This window comes from Mus caroli, unplaced genomic scaffold (assembly GCF_978045245.1).
Source record: "Mus caroli unplaced genomic scaffold, Mus_caroli_1 scaffold_16, whole genome shotgun sequence".
In the NCBI taxonomy this organism is placed as follows: domain Eukaryota; kingdom Metazoa; phylum Chordata; class Mammalia; order Rodentia; family Muridae; genus Mus; species Mus caroli.
In genome coordinates this window covers 765,491-791,187 of record NW_028227271.1, presented here as the reverse complement: position 1 = coordinate 791,187, position 25,697 = coordinate 765,491, and the positions used below count along the sequence as shown (strand labels likewise).

The 25,697-nt window shown below is 50.3% G+C and overlaps 1 protein-coding gene across 1 annotated transcript; it reads right to left on the bottom strand.

Annotated features, from left to right (window-relative positions):
• Positions 1 to 283: 283 nt before the first annotated feature.
• Itga5 (integrin subunit alpha 5) lies at positions 284 to 24,727 on the bottom strand. Its single transcript, XM_021183440.2, has 30 exons — positions 24,325 to 24,727; positions 17,253 to 17,383; positions 15,661 to 15,773; positions 15,404 to 15,524; positions 15,134 to 15,195; positions 14,993 to 15,038; positions 14,535 to 14,660; positions 14,296 to 14,340; positions 14,145 to 14,188; positions 12,488 to 12,544; positions 12,267 to 12,319; positions 11,793 to 12,001; positions 11,363 to 11,554; positions 11,136 to 11,181; positions 10,698 to 10,799; positions 10,472 to 10,527; positions 10,229 to 10,383; positions 9,742 to 9,879; positions 9,579 to 9,646; positions 9,147 to 9,297; positions 8,965 to 9,057; positions 8,775 to 8,854; positions 8,575 to 8,655; positions 8,366 to 8,471; positions 7,813 to 7,965; positions 3,877 to 3,960; positions 3,656 to 3,769; positions 2,587 to 2,688; positions 1,958 to 2,080; positions 284 to 1,361 (listed from the first exon to the last, which is right to left on the bottom strand). The coding sequence occupies exons 1-30, from the start codon at positions 24,696 to 24,698 to the stop codon at positions 1,278 to 1,280; spliced, it is 3,309 nt and encodes a 1,102-aa protein (XP_021039099.1). The 5' UTR covers positions 24,699 to 24,727; the 3' UTR covers positions 284 to 1,277.
• Positions 24,728 to 25,697: the final 970 nt, after the last annotated feature.

Genomic DNA, 25,697 nt, shown 5'->3' with positions numbered 1-25,697 from the left:
GTAGCCCAGGCAGGCCTTAAACTTAACTATGCAGTGTGTAGTTAAGGATGACCTTGAACTGATCCTCGTGCCCCATCTCCAGAATTCTGGGATTATAAGCATGTGCCACCATACCTAGTTCCCTTCCTTTGTCCTTTAATGACCTAGATGTTTCTGGGGTAGGGGAAATAACACTCCTGATTTCTAGTGTGCGTAGGCCCATGAGAGACAGACAGTTCCTTTTTGCCCTACTTTCTGGGTCTAAGATGTGTTTGGAGAGTAGGATGGAAGGACAGACTGCAACTTTGGTCAGTGGGGGCAGTGGGTGGGGTTTATTGCACTTGCAACAGAGTTTAAATAAGTTGGGGTGGGTTCTGGAGGAGAGGGGAGGGTTGGCTAGGGAGAGAGGGGCAGCGTCAGTGCAGCTGGTGGGCAGAACCCAGGTCATACAGGCCTGGGGCTTCCCGTTCTCTCTGGGGAATGAGTGAGCCTGTCTGGCCAGGCTGAGGTTCCAGGTCTGTTTGCCAATGTGGCCTGGTTAGGGTCTTGGGCAATTCCTGACTTGTCCTAAGTCAGGGATAAATAGGTTTCTTAAGCCCAGGTCTGCAGCTGACCCAAATGCCATCCTGGGTCTGCTAGCATAGGTTCTTAGAATCCGAGACTGGGCTCCAGATCAACCCCAGGCCCCAGACTGGGTCTGGCTCCATTCTCTTTCTGACTTCCGTGGATCTGGGTCTGGGCCAGCATCGACCTTTGTTTGGGATTTGTCCTGAGCTGGTCCTGCAGCACCATCCACGGTTAGTGTTCTTCATTGGCCTTCCAGGATGGGGGCTGTTAGAGTTGCCAGGTCTCACTCCCCAAGTCTCAGGCTCTTAGCTGCAGGCTTCCTTTGGTTCTCTGGCAAGACCAAAGATGCATCTTTGCAGGCCGGAGTCAGATGGGAAGTCCTGTTGGCATGCCCGGCCCAGAGAACCACAACTGGATTCCCTAATTATGGCTCCAAGTTGATTTCAGAAAAGTCTCCAAAATGCAAAGGCTGAAGGAAGGCTGGAGCTTCTGTTCCTGGACCTGAGGCCCCCATCCACGAGAGGGCATGTGTAAACGAGGGTCCTTCACAGTGCATGGGGGGAAGGATCCACAAGCTTCTTGCCCCCCAGCTCTGGCCCTTCAAGTATGTCTCTGGGCTAGGAAGAAGAGCTTCTCCCCAGCCCTCAGCACCTTCAGGAAGTGCCTAGTCCCTCCCTGTCGGAAGGTAGTGGACTGGCTCTTCGGGATCAGGAGTCTGAGATCAGGAGGGCTCAGGCATCTGAGGTGGCTGGAGGCTTGAGCTGAGCTTTTTCCATGGCTGTGCCGTAGGGGAGGGAACGTTTGAAGAAGCCGAGCTGATGAGAAAGGAGGCACAATTAGAGATCACATTCTTCCTGACCACAGATCCAGGGAAATGAGGACTCTCCTGCCTCTATCCTCCCCACCCTGCCAAAGTGGCTTCATTCAGATACTTTCCAAAGGGCTCCAATAGATGTGGGAGATCTAAAATCAGGGAGTTATTATGGGACAATCATTTATCAAGGTTTTAAAATGATACTGAAAAAGATACTAGTTAAGCCAGGAAGGGTAAACAAACTCAACTCAACAAGTGCCACATCTGAGCCTAGCCCTGGCTGCCACTTGTAGGATACCATCACTTATTCTTAGATGTTAGAAGAGACGACAGCACAAATGCCATCATGTATTTGCCATCTGTGGTTTTGCAATATGGGCAAACTTATCCCGAGACAGGAGGCCTCTTTGTAAACTGGAGGCTGCAGACTGAAGGGAGGGGTCCAATAGGAAAAAAGACAAGATGGGGCGTGAGTAGCTAGGGCATACATGGGGGTCTGTGCTGGAAAACAGATCTGAGGGTGGCCTCTTTGATTCTACTGGGTAAAAGGTAGAGTCTGACAGGCGGGAAGCCAAGCCAAGGCTTGGCGTGGCTGACCTTGTAGAGGACGTAGATGAGCAGACCTAGGAGCAGGAGGCCAAAAAGAATGGCTAGGATGATGATCCACAACGGGACACCATTGCTGCCTTCTGCCTTGGTCCACTGCACGGCTGTGGCCACCTGTGGACAAGCCAATGACATTGAGAACCTGTGAATTCTTCCCGCCCTGTTCCTGGCTACCTCTGTCTGTTGGATCTAGACTCAACTCTTATTTTTTAGCTAACAGCATTCTGAACTTAAGAGTCTGAAGTGCACAAGTGTTTCTGTGTTCACATCTGCTGTTTTCTTCACCCAGAATCTTCTGCTCTGGAGCAGTTTAGTTAATTCTTTCAGGCCTCAACTTGTACACCACTTCTTACAGGAAGTCTTTCCCGACTCTGTAAGATTGGGTTCAGATATTCCTATGACATGTTTCCATAGACTGTCTTGCCACATATCCCACTGATGTCACTGCCCTCTAGGCAGTGAACTCTAGAGCAGAGACACGTGTTAATCTGGCTGATCTGGACCTACAAAGCCAGGAAATATTTGCACAAAGCAAGACCAGCCTCTATCCATGTCCCCATCCTGCTTCTGACATTCTTGAGCTTGTCTTCTGCGATCCAGACTTCTGACCTTGAACTCACCTGAAGTTTCTTTTGGGGAAGCTGCCGAGGCAGGATCTGGTAGGGCATCTTCAGAGCTTCATATACAGCCTCACACTGAAGGCTAAATGGCTGGTATTCCCGCTGTGGGTGGAGAAAGGTGGTCAGGGCAACCCCTATGGGATCCAGAGGACACAGGGCTTCCCCACAGTCTGTCTCAGGATGTGATCTTTCCCTATTATGGACTCATTAATCTCGATGTTCCTTATTCGAAATAATAAATGTAAAATTGTATAATTAAAACTAAATAATGCATAATCAGATAACTACACGTTCAATATACATTTCTTAATGATTAATATGGGTTAACATCCAGGACCATGGTTGGTCTATAATATGTATTCAATAAATGATGGCTTTTTTCTCTTACATGTAGGTTGTTGGTATACCAGCTAGGCATTCATTTATGTGGATGCTGAGGATTTGAAGTCTGGTCTTCATGTTTGCATCTCTCCAGCCCTATCCACTCTGGTCTTTACACTTATGGATTGGGTATGCTAGTTATGCACTCTACCACTGACCTACATCCCCACCTGTTTTTCTTTTTGTGTGTGTATTTATTTGTTTATTGTTTTTGTTTTTGTTGTTGTTGCTTGAGATATGGTCTCACTCTGTAGTCCTGGTTGGCCTGGAATTCACTTATGAAGACCAGGTTGGCCCCAGACTCACCAGCCTCTGCTTTCTGAGTGCTCAGATTAAAGGTGAGCCAGTGCCAGCATGCTCACCACGTGCTACTGTTTTTCTATCAGGGCCAGAAAGGGAAGTAGTTACTTCAACTGTGGCCAAGAGGTGGCGCCAAGGACACACAACTGGTCTAAATCAGGGTGAGGGAGGGAGGAGACTTGGGGAGAGAGAGAGAGAGAGAGAGAGAGAGAGAGAGAGAGAGAGAGAGAGAGAGAGAGAGAGAGAGAGAGTGTGTGTGTGTGTGTGTGTGTGTGTGTTTGTCCAGTTACCAAAGCAGAGGTGGAAGGGATGACAGCATGGGGAAATGACAGGGTCAGTCCTGCTAGGACCAAAGGTTGGGAGTCCAGGATGGATAAAGCTCCCTTACCTGCAAGAAGGTCTTGGCCCAGACTCGGAAATGCAGCTGCAGACTACGGCTCTCTTGGCGGTGCAGTGGCCCAAACTCACAGCGCAGCCTGAAACACTTGGCTTCAGGGCATTTCTAGCAAGAAAGAAGGAGTCTGAGCCCAGAATTCTCACCTGATGACCCTGAGAACCCAAACAGGTGTCCAACACTTGGGACAAACGTCTTTCCCTGCAGCAACTTACCAGAACTTGTGTTCCTGAGGCGGTAGAACTCCTCCCTGGAGCCTCTCGTTTCTGCAGGTGGTGTGGAGAGGTCTCTGGATCCAACTGGAAGAAGAGGCATCTTTAGTTGCACCTTCTGCTTCATTATAGCTCCTAAGTCAGCCTGAACCTATGTGCCAGAGCCAGGAACCTGATTCTGTCTCTGTCCCTGTGTTCAGCTAACCCACCTATTGCCAAGAGCAAAGTGTACCTTGCTCTGCACTGTGTAGATGTGTAAAGAAATCATTAAGTCTTTCCTGCCTAAGGGCCTTTGTACTGGCTGTTCCCTCTATTGGGAATGTTTGTCCCTTGTCTTACAAGGAGGCTCAGCTTTGTCTTTCAGGTTTCAGTTGAATTATTACTTGTTTATTTAGCAGTGCTGGGATTGAACCTAGAGCCTTGGGATGGTAGGCAAGTGTTCTACCTGGCTAATGGCTACCTCTTCAAGAGCTGTCACAAGTCAGATTTGTACCCCACAGCGCATCCTACAGGTCCACTTGCCTGTCTTTCTTCTTTCCTTCAAGAATTCTCACTATGGGGCTGGTGAGATGGCTCAGTGGGTAAGAGCACCCGATTGCTCTTCCGAAGGTCCAGAGTTCAAATCCCAGCAACCACATGGTGGCTCACAACCATCTGTAACAAGATCTGACTCCCTCTTCTGGAGTGTGTGAAGACAGCTACAGTGTACTTACATATAATAATAAATAAATCTTTTAAAAAAAAAAAAAGAATTCTCACTATGAACAAAAAACCTAGGATAGCAAAAACTCTTCTCAAGGATAAAAGAACCTCTGGTGGAATCACCATGCCTGACCTAAAGCTTTACTACAGAGCAATTGTGATAAAAACTGCATGGTACTGGTATAGTAACAGACAAATAGACCAATGGAATAGAATTGAAGACCCAGAAATGAACCCACACACCTACGGTCACTTGATCTTTGACAAGGGAGCTAAAAACATCCAATGGAAGAAAGACAGCATTTTCAACAAATGGTGCTGGCACAACTGGTTGTTAACATGTAGAAGAATGCGAATTGATCCATTCCTATCTCCTTGTACTAAGGTCAAGTCTAAGTGGACCAAGGAACTTCACATAAAACCAGAGACACTGAAACTTATAGAGGAGAAAGTGGGGAAAAGCCTTGAAGATATGGGCACAGGGGAAAAATTCTTGAATAGAACAGTAATGGCTTGTGCTGTAAGATCGAGAATTGACAAGTGGGACCTCATGAAACTGCAAAGCTTCTGCAAGGCTAAAGACACCATCAATAAGACAAAAAAACCACCAACAGATTGGGAAAGGATCTTCACCTATCCTAAATCAGATAAGGGACTAATATCCAATATATATAAGGAACTCAAGAAGGTGGACTCCAGAAAATCAAATAACCCCATTAAAAAATGGGGCTCAGAACTGAACAAAGAATTCTCACCTGAGGAATACCGAATGGCAGAGAAGCACCTGAAAAAACGTTCAACATCCTTAATCATCAGGGAAATGCAAATCAAAACAACCCTGAGATTCCACCTCACACCAGTCAGAATGGCTAAGATCAAAAATTCAGGTGACAGCAGATGCTGGCGAGGATGTGGAGAAAGAGGAACACTCCTCCATTGTTGGTGGGATTGCAAGCTTGTACAACCACTCTGGAAATCAGTCTGGCGGTTCCTCAGAAAATTGGACATAGTACTACTGGAGGATCCAGCAATACCTCTCCTGGGCATATATCCAGAAGATGTCCCAACCGGTAAAAAGGACACATGCTCCACTATGTTCATAGCAGTCCTATTTATAATAGCCAGAAGCTGGAAAGAACCCAGATGTCCCTCAACAGAGGAATGGATACAGAAATTATGGTACATTTACACAATGGAGTACTACTCAGCTATTAAAAAGAATGAATTTATGAAATTCCTAGCCAAATGGATGGACCTGGAGGGCATCATCTTGAGTGAAGTAACACAATCACAAAAGAACTCACACAATATGTATTCACTGATAAGTGGATATTAGCCCAAAACTTAGGATACCCAAGATATAAGATACAATTTGCTAAACGCATGAAACTCAAGAAGAATGAAGACCAAAGTGTGGACACTGTGCCCCTTCTTAGAATTGGGAACAAAACACCCAGGGAAGGAGTTACAGAGACAAAGTTCGTAGCTGTGATGAAAGGATGGACCATTTAGAGACTGCCATATCCAGGGATCCATCCCATAAGCAGCTTCTAAACACTGACACCATTGCATACACTAGCAAGATTTTGCTGAAAGGACCCAAATATAGCTGTCTCTTGTGAGACGATGCCGGGGCCTAGCAAACACAGGAGTGGATGTTCACAGTCAGCTATTGGATGTATCACAGGGCTCCCAATGGAGAAGCTAGAGAAAGTACCCAAGGAGCTAAAGGGATCTGCAACCCTATTGTTGGAACAACATGATGTACTAACCAGAACCCCGGAGCTCTTGTCTCTAGCTGCATATGTATCGAAAGATGGCCTAGTCGGCCATCAATGGAAAGAGAGGCCCATTGGACTTGCAAACTTTATATGCCCCAATATAGGGGAATGCCAGGGCCAAAAGAATGGGAATGGGTGGGTAGGGAAGTGGGGGGCGCTATGGGGGACTTTTGGGATAGCATTGGAAATGTAATTGAGGAAAATATGTAATAAAAATATTAAAAATTAAAAAAAAAAAAAAGAATTCTCACTATGAAGCTTTGGTTGTCCCAGAACTCACTTTATAGACCAAACTGGCTTTTAATTTGTGGTTGTCCTCCTGTTCCAGCCACTTCTAAGGGATGGTGATTAAGGTTACAGGTGTGACCAATCATGCCTGGGTAGCTTTATTTTTTTATTTTTTATTTTTTTAAAATTTATTTTTTATGGTAGATAAGTACACTGTTGCTGTCTTCAGACACACCAGAAGAGGGCGTCAGATGTCATTATGGGTGGATGTGAGCCACCATGTGGTTGCTGAGAATTGAACTCAGGACCTCTGGAAGAGCAGTCAGTGCTCTTACCTGCTGAGCCATCTCACCAGCCCATCTTCTTTGTCACTTTATACTTTATTGTTTTCCACCCGTCTTCGTTGTCACTCAGGGTCTCTCTCATGTAAGTACCTGAGAATAATCTTGAACTTCCAATCCTCTTTCCTCACTTCACAAGTGTTGGGGCTGCCTTTACCCTTCAGCACTTTTCTTTCTTTCTTTTCATTTTTTAAGACAGTTTTACTGTGTAAGTCCTGGCTGTCCTGGAACTCACTCCTTTGTAGCCCAGGCTAGCTTCAAACTCAGAGATCCTCCCCACCTCTGCTTCCGAGGGCTGGGATTAAAGGTAGGTGCCACCACAACCCGGTTTCTTTTTACTTTTTTTTTTTTTTTTTTTTTTTTTTCGAGACAGGGTTTCTCTGTGTAGCCCTGGCTGTCCTGGAACTCACTCTGTAGACCAGGCTGGCTTCGAACTCAGAAATCTGCCTGCCTCTGCCCTGACTCCCAAGTGCTGGGATTAAAGGCGTGTACCACCACACCCAACTCTTTTTACTTCTTATTGTCTACCAGCCTTCATTAGATGCAAGCTCCCAGAATGTGGGGACTTTGTGAGTTTCATTTGGTGTGGGGTTTTTCCTAGGTCTAACGCTTACTTCATTAAATGCTGTTTATGAACAAACACACCCTCAAAGAGGGCCAGAGGACAGTTTTCACAGGACAAGGTGGCATAGATCTGATAGCATACCACGAGAGAGACAACTTCAGAGCAAAGGACACAAATGTAGTAGATGTGAATCTTTTTCCTCCTTCCAGATCTTGAGGTGCCTGAATCTCCCCACCACTTCCAATAGCCTCCAGGCAACTTCTCCCAGCTCCATAGTCCCATAACCCCACGGCTCCACCCCACACCGTGACCAGGTCCTCACCTCCAGGCCCTGTGAGTTGGGGGTGTAGTTGGAGGTGCAGTTGCTGAGTCCTGTCACCTTGGTCACATAGAGGAGTTGTTGGCCTTCCAGAGCCTGTGGACAGCTGAGCTCCAGCACACCCTGGCTGATGGAGCTGGGCCCCTGGTTGATGAGCTGAGGGGAAGAGCACAGTTTGAGGAAGGGAAAGCTCATTTGACATGCAGGCCCGGGTCACCACCCATACATAGTGCATCAGTCTGAGAAATGAAAGAACACCCAAGGGCAGCAATCAAGTCCACTCCAGCCATTACTCCAAGAGTGAAACAAGGTCTCACTCTGTAATCCATGCTAGTTTGAGACTCATAGTAATCCTCCTGAAATTGCTTTCCTTTGTAAGGCAATGGACCAACAGGCCCCTCTTCTGGACATCTCTCACAGATCCTCAGTATTCTCCAGGCCGCCCCCTCTTCTCTTCACCTCACCCAGGTTCTAGGTACTGTCATTTATACCGGCTCCTACTTTCTTTCCCTTCATATGGCTCGATCCCTGTGGCTTGTCTCCCAACCCTTCTCACCTCATAGACATGGTGGACAGCTGGGCCCAAGTCTTCCTCCTTCTGAGGCTGGTCTTGAGGATTCCAGTCGCTGACTGGGAAAATCACAGCTTCAGGCTTGGAGACACTGAAGAGGAGAATAGTTTAGAGTGGGCAAAAGGAACCAATGTGTCCTTCTCTAAAGTCCATCACCCTCCCCTCTAAAGGCCCCTTTCTGCCTGGGCACTGACCCATTAAGGGAGACCTGGGCTTGAGCCTCCACCGAGAGTGGGAAGGAGACCACGTTGCTTTGCGAGTTGTTCAGGTTCTTGCTGTGGGATGGAGGCAAGAGGCAAGCAGTTTGACAAGAATCTCCAGGTTCTGCAATCCATCCCACCTTCCCTTCTTTCACCTTCAACTCAGCCCCAGTCCAGGTCCAGTCACTCCCTACCTGAGGATCTGAAAGTCAAACTGGATGGTTTTCTTTGTGTCTTGAAGATGAGGAACAGTGAACCGAAGGCCACCCCAGAGCTGCATAACAAACAGGGAGGAGAAAGGGGCTGTTAGATAGGATGTCTACCTGTGTGCTAGGGCCTGTCATGTGCTCTCTCCTAGCCCTTCCTCTTCTATCCCTCACTTACACTGGTGCCTGCCTTCATGGGGTTGCCCAGGTCACACACCAGCTGGCGGCTCTGGTTCACAGCAAAGTAGTCACAGCTCAGGCTGGAGAAGTTCTGGGGATAGGCAGGCACAGGCCAGTCAGGCTTTGGCACCCCTCTGGAGGGGATCACCACTGCAGTCCCACTTGAGAGTCCCTTCTCACCCCTGGGTGTCTGACAAGTCCTGAGTACTCAGCCTCTAGAGGGGCGGTGACCCGAAGCTCGGCTTCATAGGCACCGCCCTCGCCCAGATTTTGGGCATGGAATGTCAGGTTCAGTGCGTTCTTGTCACCCAGGTACACATGTTTCTTCTCCCTGGAGGGGCACACAGGGTAAGGACATGAAAGAATGAATCCATAAATCAGGGCAATAGGGCCTGGGAATAACACAGTGGGGCTGGCCCTGCTGACTGGGCCCCGGCTCTGGCAGGCACAAGGCGAGACGCTGCATGCTGAGTACCGTGTTTAATATGTCTAGAGCTAGAGAAACGAATGTTCTCTGTAGACAAACCCAAATCCAGAGATGTTCATGGACCTCACAAGGCCACACATTGCTAGAGTGTCCCTGTCTCTCTGCCATGTGACAGTGCCACTCACCCATACACATCCAGCTGCAGGTCAGGCACACAGATATTGTCTTCACCACAGTCCAGCAAGATCTGGGCCTGGGGAGTGGAGCAGCCTTGAGAAGGGTTCTACCACCCCTCTCCCAGGGCCCTGCCTCAGGGGCCAGGCCTGCCTTCCCAAGTTCTTTCCTTACCTTGTCCTCTATCCTGCTCTTGCTTTGGTAGTGTAGAACTGGCCGGAGGCCATGGCTGTCCATGGGAGCTTTGGGGTCCAAGGAGAAGTTGAGGGCAATGTGAATTGGGGAGAGTTTGTCTCTGAATTCTGATTCATTCTAGAGCCAGTGGAAAGAATTCATGGGATTAGGGATTTGGGGGTGGGGTGGGGTGGGGCGGATGGCGCTTAGTGACCATGCTTCTTAGCCTTGCTTCTCCCTTTATCTGCTCAGAGCCCAAATCTGACCTCATTTCTCTGTAGGCCTAGACTCCTGGTGTCTGGCTCTTCTGACAGAAAGCCTTTTTCTTTAGCCTCTCCTCCTCCCAGTCATCCAGCCAGCCACATGCAAGCACGCACGCATGCACGCACACCATCACTATCGCCACCGCCACTGTCACCGCCACCACAGTCCTTTGTTTTAGGTGGCTATCTATCCAGGCCAGGCCACCCTCATCCTCAGGCCATACCCTGAGGTAGATCTTCATCTCCCTGCAGTCCTCTCGAGCCCCATTCTGGATAAGCAGGGTCTGGGTAAGGGTGGCCTGCTTGGAAGTCAGGAACAGTGCTCGCCGGACCCCTCCCTTCTGCTTCTGCCAGTCCAGTTGGAGTTCCACCTCGAAGCCTATGACCAGGAAACACAGTGTTTGTCTGTTTTTCTTACCTTCTGCCACCCCACCCCTCAGCTGGCACACTCGAGCAGCTTCTCTCACCTATAGAGTTGGGGACATGTTTTCCAGAGGCATTGAGGCAGAAGCTAAGGTTGATGCTGGAGAAAGATGGAGGAGAGAGTGCTCAGGGTAACTAGAACTGGCCTCCTGCCTGCCTGACTCAGAAAGACCCAGACTAGGACACCCCTGTTTGTCCCTTCCTGAGGCAGACATGGCCCCCCTGCCCACTGGCAGGCACAGATCTCTGTAGGCTCCAGGCGTAGCTCACCAGGACACAGGGTTCCCTTCCAGGCTGCAGCTGCGCTCCTCTGGGTTGAACATGGAGGGGAAGATGGTGAGAGATGCGCTGGCAGATATGATGGGCCGCCCCCTGCCAAGAGTGGATGTGGGGTACATAGAATTAAGGCCGGGCACCTGCTCCAGGTCCCCAGTTCCCTCTGCACTGATGGTCCCAGTCTTAGCCCCCCCTTCCCTTTCGCACCTGCCCAAGGTTTTTTGTTTTGTTTTGTTTTGTTTTGTTTTAATTTGTTTCTCATAAGGATGGTGGTGAGCCACCATGTGGTTGCTGGGTTTTGAACTCATGACCTCTGGAAGAGCAGTCAGTGCTCTTAACTGCTGAGACATCTCACCAGCCCCCCCCCCCCCAGTCTTAGTTTTAAAAGAAAAACTGGTTGTTCAGACTGCCTCAGTCTCCCTGAGTTCATACCTGTACACCAGAGCCTTGTCCACACCAAAGGATCCAACGATTAGATCTGTAGAAAGTCAAGATCCACCCTTTATGGCAAGCCCCAAATCAGGATTGCCTTCATCTGAGGCTTTCTAGTTTCATGGCTCAGAGGCCTGGGCCAGGGGACTGCACCATCTGGTGGCAGCTGCCTAGAATTGCATCGCAAAGCTTGAATTCTAAGATGAAGGGCAATGGACACAACTTACCAGGGTATCCATTGCCATCCAGATCTCGTCCTCCTCGAAGGGCAGAGCCAAAGAAGTCTGGGGTACGACCAGCTGCCCACAGAGGCTGCAAAACCTGGGAAGGTTTAGTGCTCAGTCCTCCTGGGCCTCCCGGGAATATAAATACGACTCCCTGCTGGGCCTCCCCACCAAATGGAGCCCCAATGGCGACATCTGCAAGACACAACATACATTATTCACTCGGTTAGGAGGCCAGGGGTCCAAATTTCTATCAAAAAATCCTCAGGATCCTATTTTTCCACATCAGTTCCTGTTCTAATCTCTTTAAACCCCAATACCCCTGGAAAGTCAAGAGGGCCCGGTACTTTAGTTGACAGGAACCCTCCCACTAAGTTCCTGAGCAACTAGCATCCCCCTACTCAGCCTCAGCCCCCTGGGCCACGATACTTACCATTGTAGCCGTCTTGGTCCAGGTCCCCCAAGGGTGTCAAGGAACTGCCGAATCGGCTGAACTCATCTTGCCCAGTGAGGGTGAGGGTGGGTGTGGGATCTATGCCCGCTGGGCGCTGCAGGTAGATGTAGACCCTGCCCACCTCCTGAGGTCTCCCATCAGCTGTCCGCTCCATGAGCAGGGGTGCCCCTACCAGTAGGTCATCTAGCCTGAGGAGAAGGGAAGGCCCAAGCATTCTGACAACCCTGTCTTGCTATAATTTATTGCCCTTGTGGAGGAACTCCAGGCATTCTGGATCCCCAGGCGCCCTGAGGGCTCTGATGTAGCATCCAACCCTCTTCTTGCCCTGACCAAGGAGAAGGCAAGCATGAATTAGAGTCTAGAAAAAAAAATATCCCGAGGGAGCAGTCTGCCTGCACTATCTCATCCCCCGATGGATCGGGTCTGGAAGATGCATCCCTTCCCATTACTCACCCATCTCCGTTGGTATCAGTGGCAGCCACGGCATAGCCGAAGTAGGAGGCCATCTGTGGGGACAAAGGGTAGCATGAAGTCAGAACAAGGTTGTTCAGTACACAGGATCAAGAGAGGCTGTAAGTGGACATTCATGGGCTCCAGAGAAGGTAGGAAGTTTGACACTGTTGGTCCAGGGCTGCAGATTAGATGGCAAGATGGGGAAGTGAGGGCATCATCACCTGTTCTCCTGAGACGTTGTAGAGGGAGTGGATGTCTGAGCCATTAAGGACGGTGACCTGAAGATGAAGATAAAGGCGTATAGGTCCTGGATGCCCCATGTCTGAAGGTCTGGGACACATGGGACAGGCCTTCCTCAGGGGAATCTTAGCACTCCTCTGTCTCCTTCCAAATTTGCCCTCTCTCCACCTCCAGGTTTTCTCTCCCACTTTGCTGTTCTGCCTTCTTCCTTTATACCCTTGGTGGATTTTCGTCCCCAGCCACTAGATTCTAGTGACCAGAATCAGATCAGTGGGACCCAGAGCATGATCTTTGGTCTTTGCCTCTCAGAGCTTGGCAGGCAGCAGGCAAACAGCAATTGCTACTGGATACACACTGGGGCTTCAAACCCAATGGATTCAGAACTCTAGCCATCCCTCACACATCAGGGTCTGCAAGGCACTCACATCTCTGCTGTCTCCTCTTAGCCACTGACCCAGCAGACCTCCACGTCTCTTGGATCTTGCTCTCTGCCCACCCCCCACTGTTCTGCTGAGACCTGGTATGAACCTTCCCAGGACAGGCTGGACTATATCTTGGGTTTCCCCCACTGGCACTGATGCCAGAGAGCAGATGGAGGACTGTGATTCCCACCTGTACACCCCAGGCGCCCCTGCAGCCACTGTCAGTCCCTGCCTCTTGGCCAGCCCTCTAAGGTTCTGGTGTCTGGCCCTACTGCCTGTGCTTGTTCAACCCTCCCTTACAATTCTCATCCTCCTTTACCTTATGAGGCTGCAAACTAGGCCCAGCCCCATATTCTCTGTGTTCTTCATGCCTGTGCCTGGGACTCCCTCTTGCCCCATCTGTGTGGAACCCTCACAGAGCCTTCTCTGAGGCACCCTCTCTGGAAGGAGATTACTAATTTCTTAAAATGTACTGTTATCTTGGGTGCTTTTCTGTAACTTCCAATTCAGAGAGAGTACGAGATTTGGAGTATGATAGATATTAAATATTTATCCAGCTGCCCTAAGCAACATAACTGGTATTTTAGGACAACAGTTTTCTTGTGTGTAAACTGTCAAGATTGTTCTCCACTCCACAGTCCCATGGTGGGGAAGGGAACACCACCATGCATGGACAGTACCTGGGACATCGAGAGGCTCACAAACAGTGGCTTCCTCAGGATTAAAGCTGTGTGTTTTAGCTCACATATTTGACTAGAAGCGCCTTAAGAGATGGGATAAGATGTCTTCATCTCATCTCTCACCTTGCCTCAATAAATGTTGTTAATTGAGCGACCGAGTGTGGCACTTGTCATGGTCTAATAATAGCTGGTGGCTGCACACGGTCTAACAATTTACAAGTGCTTTCATTCCCCTCACAAGTGCCTTGTGAGGTCAGAACTATTATTACCCCATTGTACATGGAAGAAACAGCTTAGAGTGGTCAAGCAGGGGACAGTGTAGCAATAAAAGAACAGATTCATTTATCCAGAGTCAGTGCCAGAATTTGAACCTGAGTCTGACTTCACACACTTCCCTTGAACCAGACTTCAGAAATCTGATGTGTTCTCCCAGAGCCTATGCTCTGATCTCTTTCCTTGATGTACCCAACAAACTACCACACAAGGCTCTGCACTTATCCTGGGTGAGAGGCAGCGGGTGGCAGGCAGGGTCTTACATAGCCATAGGTGAGGTTCCCCTTGGGCACGCCAGCAACAAAGTCTGCAAAGAGAAGAGAAACTGATGGGTGGAGGTGAGGACAGGGTGGACTCAGAATGTTGTTTCTGGCTTTCTTTTCAGTCCCCGCTTTGGCTTGAAGATTGACTTACCTTCTGTGTCATCACCACTGAATTCACCCACAGCCACAGAGTATCCTGGGGACAGAGTGTGTGGATGTTAGCATTGCCTCCTTGGGGACCCCTACTCTCTGGCCCTCAATCCCTTCATTGTCAGCCTGTACACAAATATGGCAGCAGAGCTGGTGGCACTGAGTGGGAGAAGCAGGGAACTGAGTGAGGCTAGAGGCCCCTGATTTCCCCTCCCATCTCCTCCCCACCTGCTTGCCTACCCAAGTAGCTGTCATCATAGACGGAGCTGGCCTGGCGGGTCTGCAGCTGCCCCTGAACAGGGTTGATGAGGTACTCTGGGTAATAGGACTCCGAGATCTGCTCTTGAGTGGCAGACAGGATCTGACCTGGAAGGGGAGCAGGGTGATGGGCAGGGGGAGGTCACAGAGCCTTTGGGGAGACTGAGTAGGATTTTAGAAGTATGGATCAAAGCTGGGCAGTGGTGGCAGATGCATTTAATTTCAGCAGTTGAGAGGCAGAGGCCAGAGGATCTCTGAGTTCAAGGCCAGCCTGGTCTACAAAGTGAATTCTTCACAGAGAAACCCTATCTTAAACAAACAAAACAAAACAACAAACAAACAAACAAAAATGAGAAAAAAAAAAAAAAAAAAAGAAAAGGTTTGGATCAAGGAAGGGATGTGACACCAAGGCTGGAAGAGGGCATAGAGGAAAGGCTTACCTTGCCAGAAGTAGCTTCCAGGTCCACCCAGGACCACACGGCCAGTCTGTGGGGAGGTGAAGGGAAGAGGGATGAGCATATATATCATCTGGTACTGACCCTAGATCCTTACTTTCTGCCTTCCCTCCCCAGCCACCTCACCTTGGTGAACTCAGCACTGAAGCCCCCTTGGCAGTAACCCTGCCCTGCTGCACTGCCAAAATCTGTGAGAGAAGACAATGAGATGAGCTAGCTGTACACTGATGGGCTGACAGGGAAGAGAGGCAGCAGCAAGAAAGAAGACTGTTCAAGGGTCTCCTGAGCAGCCTTGAAAATATATATCAATGCCTGGAGGCCTTGAAGAGAAAGCCCCAGGCACCAAGGACCCTCCCACGGAGAAGGCACAGTGGTCCACTACACTCTGGCCCCTACCTGAGCGGCAAGGTGCATACTCCAGAATCCGGGTGAAGTTTTCTGTGGAGAGGTAGCAGGTGCCCACTGGGTCATTCTGTGGGTCCTTTTCTGTGCGCCAGCTATACAGTGGAGCACATGCCTGAGGGGGCCCGGGGCAGGGGGTGTTCAGATTTAGCTTAGTAAGATGACCACCTTCCACCCCCCGACCAGGCCTGGCCCTCTCCACCACAGCTTAGCCCTTAGCTACCACACCACCGAGCTCACTTATGCCTCACCAAGATGGAGGAGCCGTGGGCCCGAACTGTTGCTCCGAACCATTGCAAGGACTTGTACTCCACAGGCTCCTCTCCCTTGGCACTGTACAGTGAGGACTCCAGAATCCGGGAGCCTTGGGGAAGTAGAAAGTGGACTGTCACACTGGTTCTCAGGAAGGTGACCCTAGCCTTGGTCTAGGATGCTCAGCATTTGTAGACCCTGAGTCCCACTGGGACAGGGGAGTGGAAGGAGTTTTAGACTCCTTTATGTAGCTGGACTTGACTGGTTCTTGCTCTCCTTACACACACATCCACACACATATACATCGACAGAGACACCCACTTATACACACCCACACACACCCACTCATACACACACACACACACTCTCACATCCACACACACACACTCTCACATCCACACACACACATCCACACATCCACATCCACAGAAACACACACACACACTTGTACACTCATACATCCACAGAAAAACATATATCCACCTCCCCACCCCCACCACAGCTTTCCAAGTTGTCTCCTTGGCTCCTCTGACTTCCTCATAGCTGGAACAGGACACTTTCATTGTGGTGTTGGGGGAACATTGGCCAAGTCCCATGGCTCATCTCTGTCTGTTAGCCAGCCCTGTGACTATAACGGCTTTCACCTTCACACTAGACTTCCCTTTCTGTCTCTTTCCAAGTCTAAACTCTGCCCTCTGTAGCACTGCTTTCCTGCTCTTCTTACTCTCCACCTGTCTCTAAGGCTTTTTATTTGTTTGTTTGTTTTAAGACAAGTGTCTCATTATGTAGCCCAGGCTGGCTTTGAGCTTCTGGTACTCTTTTTCTGCCTCAGCCTCCTGTGCCCTCAGGCTTTTTAAAGTCAGCCTTAGGAACTGGGGCTGTAACTCATGCACTCATACATCCACAGCACATGTTTACCACCCATCAAACTTTGGGTTCAATGCCTAGTACCCCTTCAGAAATTAGCTGGCTTCCACATTCTTATGCTTACTTCTTGTCCTCTTATCTCCGAGGACAGACTGCCTGAGTTCACAGCCTTGCTTTCTTACTAGTTGGGTGACTTAACCTTGCTTCCTTCCTCACAGGATGGGGATACTAATACTTTATACAGTCGCTGCAGGATTAAGTGTGCCAAGGCACAATAGTGCCTAGCATGGAGTAAAAAGCTCTCTGAGTGCTAGCTGAACAGCCTCAGCTTCCTTAGGTCCATCTGCCTGAAGGCTGACTCCTCCCTGGGGGGCAGTGGCTGAATCACACTGTGCCCAGTGTACACTATCACTTAGTTTAGGAACAGAACTCTGCAGCCTCCTCTGCCTTTGTCTGCCTTATGGCCCTGGCCTCCCAGAGCTGTGGGTGATTCAGTGGAAATGAGAGCCACATGTTTCTGAATCATGCCCGCCCTTCTTGGGCTGGGCTGGGAACATGGAGTGAGTGCCATGGGGAGCCCACAGCTAGGAGCTGGATGGAGCACCAGAACTACTGCAGGGGGAGTGGGAGGAGGAGCACCCTTCACCCAGGCCCCACCCCCAAACTGCAGGCCCGCCCACCCACCCACTTATGCCAGGCCCCTCCCTGAACTCTTCCAGCCTACCTTTGCTGTCAAATTGAATGGTGGTGCACTGGATAGGACTGGTGCCCCAGGGACACACATAGACAGCACCACCTTGCAGTACACCTGGCTGGCTAGTGTTAGCCTTGGGTGCCCCAACCAGCACACTGACTCTGTGGAGGGGAAAGGAGAAGTGGATTAGGACGGGTCCTATTTCCAGGTCAGTGTCTGGAGGCAAGATGCACCCAGACCTTTGGGCCAAGAGTGGGGGTGGGGTAGATGTCCCTTGGGTTGTATTTATATCTCAGAAGATGCCACAGATGCCAGAGGCAGGGGCTGGAGTCAGACATTCCCCATGTGCTGCTGTCACTAACTCAGCTCCTCCCCTCCTCCCACATTCTCCTACCTTCTTCCCCTACTACTAGAGAGGAGAAGCCAGAGTCAGTTCCTGGAAAGGGAAAAGAAGACTAGGGTCTGGACTCTGGCTTTTTTGTCTCTTCCATCTACTTGCCAAGGTTAGATGTCCAGCCCAACTAGGGCTGTAGCCCGGGAGTAGAGGATGTTCTCGGCATACGCAAGGCCCTCAGCACCAGGCTAAGAAACAATGCCAAATGCAATGTATGACCTTTGGTTGAAAGTGGATTAATGTGTGTGTGCGTGCATGCATGTGTGTGTGGTTTTTCGAGATACAGTTTCTCTGTGTAGCTCTGGCTATCCTAGAACTCTATCCTTAGACCAGGCTGCTCTTGAAGTCACAGAGATCTCCTTGCCTGCCTTCCAAGTACCAGGATTAAAGGTGTATGCCACCACTGCCTAGCTAAAATATATATATTAAAGGCACAATTTAGCTCCAGAACCCCAGGCTCCTGTAGAGCCTCATGGCCCTCACCTATTTTGTACCCTTTCTTTCCAAACCAAATTTTCTCCCTTGGATGGAACTCAGGCAACCGGCCACTTAAGTCTTGGGGCATGTTGGAGGAAAATATGAGTCTCTGAAATTAGGACTATGAAAGCAGGCCACTTCCTGGGCCTGGCTTGCCCCACCCTGTGGCCCATAGGGGACCTCACCTTCCTAGCTGGGCCTCTGACACACTAGTACCTCTTTCCCACAAATTAGCCCCAGAAAATTTAACTCAAATCCTGTTCTTTTGAATCCTCTTCCTGGACACACATGTCTGAGATGGGATCTTTCGAGGGATGGCTCCTGGCATCCTTCTTCTACCAATTCTGGTCCTTTGCCTCTGGGGTCTCCACACAGCTCTCCTCTACTAGCCCCGATCTCTTGTCTCCAGGTCCTACATACAGCCACAGCCTTCTTCTCTGCTGGCACTCTCCTCAGGATCTCCTGCAATGACTGCATCTGGCAGTCTGGGCAGCTTTCCTTGGCACCCCAGCTCTGGGCCAGTGTTCCTGCCAACCTTGGCCTCTACTCTCCTCCCCTACTGCCACTGGCATTGCTCCTCAGCCTCGGCCTGTCCCCAGCACTGCTTGCTCTCCTGATTTATATTCCCAGGTCTCCTCCTGTCTTTTTTCTTTTCAAATTATTTATTCATTTAATATGTATGGATATTTTGTTGTTTACGTATGGATTATGTATGTTTACATGCCATGTGGGTACTTCGTTCCAGAGGAGACCAGCAGAAGGCACTGGATCCCCTGGGAATGGAGTTAGAGATAGTCATGAGCTGTCATGTAGGTGCTAGGAATTGAACCCTGGTCTTCTGAAGAGCAGCAGCCAATGTTCTTAACCGCTTCTTCTTTTCCTTTTTTTTTGTTTTTGTTTTTTTTTGAAATAGGGTTTCACTGTGTAGTCCTGGCTGTCTTGGAACTCACTCTGTAGACCACTCTGGCCCTGGACTTAGAGATCTGCCTGCCTCTGCCTCCCCTAGTGCTAGGATTAAAGGCTTGCTCCATCTTTGACTGGCTTCTTCCTTCTTTCTTATTCTCAGATCGTAGGCCTTTTCACCTGTCTTAGTCAGGGTTTCTATTCCTGCACAAACATCATGACCAAGAAGCAGTTGGGGAGGAAAGGGTTTATTCAGCTTACACTTCCATACTGCTGTTCATCACCAAGGAAGTCAGGACTGGAACTCAAGTAGGTCAGAAAGCAGGAGCTGATGCAGAGGCCATGGAGGGATATTCTTTACTGGCTTGCTTCCCCTGGCTTGCTCAGCCTGCTCTCTTATAGAACCCAAGACTGCCAGCAGGCTGTTCCTCAGTCTTTATCTGTAGGAACGAGGGCTCAAAAGGGGACTTGAGGAAAAGACGGATGTCTTCTGAGAGTCATACTGAGGGGGAAGGGGGTCTAAGAGCAGCAAGGAAGGAAGCCCCCAGGACACCAATGGAGTAGGGGTGGAGTGTGAGAGGACAGGTGAGAATAGAGAAGGCAGGGGGTCCAGAGGAGTAGGATGGGGACAAACAGGAGGTGCCTTAAGTTATAGAGAGGGGAGGTGCCAGCTTTGGTTACCAGGGGGACAGGAAATGTTTACTGCCTGTGGCTTCCGGTCAGTTTTCAACCTCTCACTTCTCCATTTGTCTCCCACCTCTTAGGCATTAAAGCCAATTAGAGGTTTGAGACACCACTCCATTGGCCTAGTGACTTTCAGGTGAGAATTCTGAGAAAAATAGGAAGCTGTAGCCCCAGGGCAGGGGTGAGGGGAGAGACAGTGGTGTGGTCCTTGTGTAGCTCAAGCTGCTGGGCTACACAGAGAACTTGGCCACTCTGCCTTTGGCTCCACAAAAGTGAGGGCAGAGCACAGGAACCAGACTGCTACACAGGGAGCTGAGAGCTCTGGTTCTTGCCCCTGTCTCAGTGTGGGCTTGGGTTTCCTCTCTTCCTCTGGGTTCTATCAGGATCCCCAAATTTCTCCCATACCATCTGCATTCATGGAGAAACTGAGAAAGAAGCGTCTGTCAGTCCTTTCAAAGCTGGCGAAGGCTAAAAGCCCATAGGCCAGGGGCATATCTGTTCACTGTGTGAAGGTTCGGGTATCCCAGAATGCAAACAGGAGACAAGGATCCAGACCAGGCCCCCTGACCTGTGACTTCCACCTAAGGCTTTAGTGGTGTGTCCATTTTAGTAGTCCTCATTCTGGCACCCATACATGCTAGGTGAGGTGCCTGTGCCAAGATTGCCATGTACCCTGATTCTCCTCCTACCTGCTGCTTCCTAAATCCCATAGCAGTAGAATCCTCACAGTAATTCAAGAGGGTACCAAGGGAGGGTCCCTTGGGCTATTTTCAATATTGCAGAAAGCCTCACGGAAACCCTGCGTTTACCTGATAAGGCATCCCAGGCTAATTAAAACTCCAAGTGCATTTGCTTTCGGCTGGCATTACACCAACTTGTATGGGGAACCTGGTTATCTCAGGCTGGTCAGAAGCTCTGATTGGCAGCTATAGATACTTTTGGTTCATAAAAGATGAAAAGACCATTAATTATCGCCCACTGAATGCAGCTTGGCAGTTATACTCTATTAGAGTCCATGGGAAGAATACTTGGCATCGTTTCTCTCAAAGCCTCAGGGTTTGGAGGTTCTAGTTAGTCTTTTGAGAGGGAACATCCACTGGCTTTAGGACTAATGTAGATGCCCTTCGAGTGCTGCATGCAGTAAAGGAAGGGCCACCTCAGTACTGACATCCCTCAACAAGTTCCCAAACTGCTGCTCTAGTCTTATGACCTTATTTGACAGATGGGAAAACTAAATCCAAGAGAAGTCACACCCACCCAGGGTTGCTCAGAATCTTTCCCAGGATGGGAACCGAAGCCTTGAGACCTGTAATACTGTTTCCTAGGCTAGTATTCTGTTCTGCCCCATTGCCAAAACATCTCCTCCTCTCTTCACTATCTTCCTAGCCAGGCTTTTGATTAACCAAGCCGTTGTTCAATATTCAGTTACTGTTTGACTCCCCTGGCTTGACAAGGTCAGGGTAGAGAGCAATAGGTGGGTCAGGGCCCAGCTCCCACAATCCTACCTCACTTCTGGCCAGGCCAGAGGTGGACACCTACTTCTGGAACCCCATGTACATCCCAATGGGAGACATCTGATTGGCTGAGTAAGAGCTGCCTCTAGCAGACTGGTCTACTTAAAAGTCACTTTCTCTCCTCTAGCCTTTCTTTCTCAGTGATGAGTTGCTTTTGAGTGATTCCTAAGCTAATTTCTACTTCTAAATTTCTATGACTTCTGAAGCAATAATACTTTCTCTGCTCAACACAGATTTTTAAAAAATAATCCAGGGCTGGCGAGATGGCTCAGCAGGTAAGAGCATCGACTGGTCTTCCAAAGGTCCTGAGTTCAAATCCCAGCAACCACATGGTGGCTCACAACCACCTGTAATAAGATCTGACACCCTCTTCTGGTGCGTCTGAAGTCAGCTACAGTGTACCTATGTATAATAATAAATTAATCTTTGGGGCAGAGCAAGCAGGAACTGAGGGAGCGGAGTTGATCAGAGCCAGCAGGTCCAACCGGAGTGAGCAGAGGTCCTAAAAATTCAATTCCCAACAGCCACATGAAGGCTCAGAACTAACTATCTGTACAGCTACAGTGAACTCACATAAATAACTAAATAAATAAATAACTAAATAAATAACTCTTTAAAAATAATTCAATGAGAAATGAATATGAAAGCTTATAAGATATGTGAGGAAACAGTTATAACTATCACAGTTATTAGCAAGTACTACAAGCATTGTAAGTACTGAGGATGTAGCCCAGCAGGTAGACTGCTTGCCAATCCTGCACAGAGGCTCTGGGTTCAATCTCCATAAACTGGGTGTGGTGGAGGTTGTGACAGAGCCTGCCCACCATCCTAGCACTCTAGAAAGGTAGGATCAGAAGTTCAAGGTCATCCTTGGCTACACAGTTTGAGACCAGCCTGGGAATGAATGAATGAATGAATGAATGCAAGTAAGAAAGAAAGGAAAACTTAGAATAAGAGGGTGTCAGGGAAGACATCAGAATCAGGAATTCCCCCACAGAACTCATGCCTTGTGTATGTTGCTCATCCTCTGTGGGCAGGCACCTTTTAGATATTGTCTCCTTCAGTCCTAAGAATCAGTTAGGTATCCTGTGCAAGGGGAGGCTGAACTGCAAGGATTTAGGTAACTTGCTCAAGCCCGGGCTCTTTAGTGAACGGTAAGCACTCACACCCAGAGCTGCCTGGCTTCAGGCTTCTTCACCCCTTTATGTCTGTGTAACCTCAGCAGAGCTCACCCCATTCTCTTCATTATTTAACACGAGAAGTGATGCAGGAGGAACAAGGAATACCAAGACCACAGCCACAAAGGGGCTGAGAGGGGTGGAGGGGAGTCTAATACACACAGGTGCTGGGAGGGAAGTCACAAGGAAGGAGAATGCCCCAGAGCTTATGCCCAGAGCAAAGACGAGGGTGGAGTAAAATGTGAGCTGGACACCTGGGTTCTCTTGAGGAATGGAGAGGCTGGGACTTGTTTTAGAAGAGACCTCAGGGACTGAAGGATCAGGCCAGGGGTCACCGGGAGTGCAAAGTCCAACAGATATTTTAAAAGAGAACTGACAGTTTCGTGTGGGGTAGAGTGACACCCTGATGGGGGAAAAGACCCTATACCCCCTCCATCCTCTCTGCTCCATTAGGGTTGTGGTAAGAAATTTGGGGGACCCTGGCAGAGGCTCCAGGGACAGGGTGATGAAATGAGGTTTGGGCAAGAGGCCAGGGTGCGGGGTGGGGGTTGGGTGGGGACCTTGAAAAGCTCAAATTCAACGGCTGTGGCCTAGTTATCTTTCTGTTTTTCCATCCCTAAGTCCCTCAGATAAAGTTAAAAAAACTGTCCCTTCCCCAACCAAATTAGCTAGAGTTAATCCCACCCCCAGTCCCCTAATTAAATAACAGCTAAAATCAGATGACTTCTGACAAAGGTCCAATCAAGCCCTAAGATCCCAGGGTCAGTGTAGGTGTTGCCATGGGCAGAGAGAGGCTCAGAGCTAGTAGGTGGAGAAACACCTACTGATGTCATCAAAGGGGTTCAGGAATATGGCTGGGGTCCCTTAGCCCAGCAGTTGGGACTGTCACTTTTCTCTTACTTCCAGACCTCCTCTCCTTATTTAAACAAACACGTTTGTTTCAGTGTGGCCTCTAACTCTAATTTTCCCAAGCCTCTGGGCACCAGTCTAGGTCTGCTTATTACCCGGAAATAAGGATTCTCCATAGAGATTTTCAGGAACCTTCGTTCTGATGCTCTTGGGCCCAGAGAGCCTATATCTTTCCCAGCTTCCGACCCTAGTCCCAGAAGTCTGAGTCTGAGTTCTACTACAGCCGACAAGCTACAGGAAATCAGCTTTTCTCTTCCTCCCAAGAGCTAGAGCAAGAGGGAAACCGCCCACCCCCCTTCAGGCGCGCGCACTCACACCCCTCCCGACACATCCGTGCACCGCCCTGGATTGATCCCGCCTCTAGCCCTAGTACCCCCAGTGCCAGGGTCCTGGGATTCTCCCCAAGTTCTTGGATCTCTTCGCCTGAAGAGACTGGGGGTGGGAGGCAATTCAGGAGAATGAGGAGAAAAGGGAGGGAGCCTTCGTCTTCCTCCCGGGTCTTTCCCGAGTCTGAGTTGATGGGGGAGGGGAGGATGAGACCGGCCCCCACATAACCTTCCGACCCCCTCAGTCTGTCTTTCCTCTTACGGCACACGCTCACCCAGCTCCAACCCTCTCAATGGCCCCACCGAGGATCTCGAGGTTCTTCCACTGCCCACTAAGGCCCTGCCCGGCCTCCGCGCCCCCCTCGACTCCCACCCGCCACAGGTCTCCCGCAGCCCACAGATCGCCAGAGACCCTAAGCTTTCTGCGCCCTCTCCTCCCGGTTAGCCCTTATACCCTGCCTGTACTTCTCCAGCTTCTAGATTCGGGTCCTCTCCTCATGCCACACAAGTTTCGACACCGATCTCACACTCCACGTCGGCCACGGTCCCTCCCTGCTGCAGCGCGGGCCCCCAATTCTAGCTTGGGCCCCCAACTCAAGTCTTAGTCTTTCCAAACTCCGCCCTCCAACTCAAGTCCTGGTCGCTTCCAGTCCTCGGCGCGCCCCCAGTTTCCAGGTGGCCCCCTGCCCGGTTCCCGCCGCCAACCTCGCCACTCACCCGTCCCTTCCCGGCCGGTAAAACTCCACGGAGAAGCCAAAAAGGGAGCCGGGGGGCCCGGAGAGCACCGCCGGGGCCTCCGCGTCTAGGTTGAAGCCCCCAACCTGGAGTGGTGGCGGCCACAGTAGCAGCAGCAGAGGCAGCAGCGGCGGTAGGCGTCGGGGCCCCCAGCGCAGCAGCACCGCGTGGAGAGGAGATCGAGGCGACCGTGGCGTCCAGCTCCCCATAGTGCCCGCTCTTCCCTGTCCTGGGGCCACCGACCCGGAGCCGCTTCCTAAACCTCCCAGAGGCGAATGACTCAACGCGGGGAGGAGTTTGCCAAACTCCCGGCTGGGCCCTCCCCCCGGCCGCCGGGCCGGCTGGCGGGGGGGCATTCCTGGGTCCCCGGGACGCTGAGGCCGCGCCCCGCACCCCGAAGGGGCGTGGGGGGCCGCACCTCTGAACCCTGGCTCTGGCCCCAGCTGGAGGCCGGTGGTCTGGCCTGGCTCAGACTGGGCGGGCTTGGGTTCTTCGCCCTCCTCTCCGCTTCCCCCTCCTCCCTCCCCCTCCTTTCCAGATGTACAACGTAAACGCTCGGAAAAGTAGTCGGAAAAAGGAGCAGAAAATTTCCTAATGAGGAAAGGAATCACCTCTGGGGGGCGGAGGGAGCCTGAATATTGTGTGTGTGTGTGTCTACCTTGTTTCTTCAGGAAAAAACTTTGGGGTCGAGAGACTTTGGGGACTCCTCTGGCGTCCGGCCAACAGGGATTCCCCTTGCCTTCCGGGGCCACTGGGTGGCTGGGTTCTGGCCAGCTGGATTGGGGACTCTGCAGCCCAGTCACTGAATGGTCCCCAGACAGCTTCCTGGGGCAGCTTCGTTGGCTTCGCGAATTCCGCGGCTTCCCCTCCCCAAGCTGATAGAGTGGAAAGCATAGGACTTTTGGGGTCTCTGACACAGGAGCAATGGGCTTTAGTTGCTAACGTTGGGTTTGGAAGTCTCTGTTATGGCCCTTTCTTGGATTTGATACCTGATCAAGTGGCCAACCTCTCAATTCAGTTCCTTCATCAGATTGCCTCATTTCCTGGATAAACCCCAGAAAGATAAGTGATGGGTAGCAGTTGTGATGGTGGTGGTGGGGAGTCTTCAAAGGGAACCAACTTTCAGCTTCTGTTGGCCGTCTGAAACCCAAGAAACTTGCATTATTTGTGTAAGTAGAGGAAGGGGTGGTAGTAAATGAAGGTACCTTGCTAGCCCCTAGCTCAGGCTGTGTGTGTGATGAGATCACCTTTCAGGATTCTGGTCTTTATCTTAGTCTGGGGGAGGGGAGAGAGGCCTACAGTCTCCCCTAATCCCCTTTCCTTTCTACTCCCTTCTCAGCCTTTTCCCTCCAGGA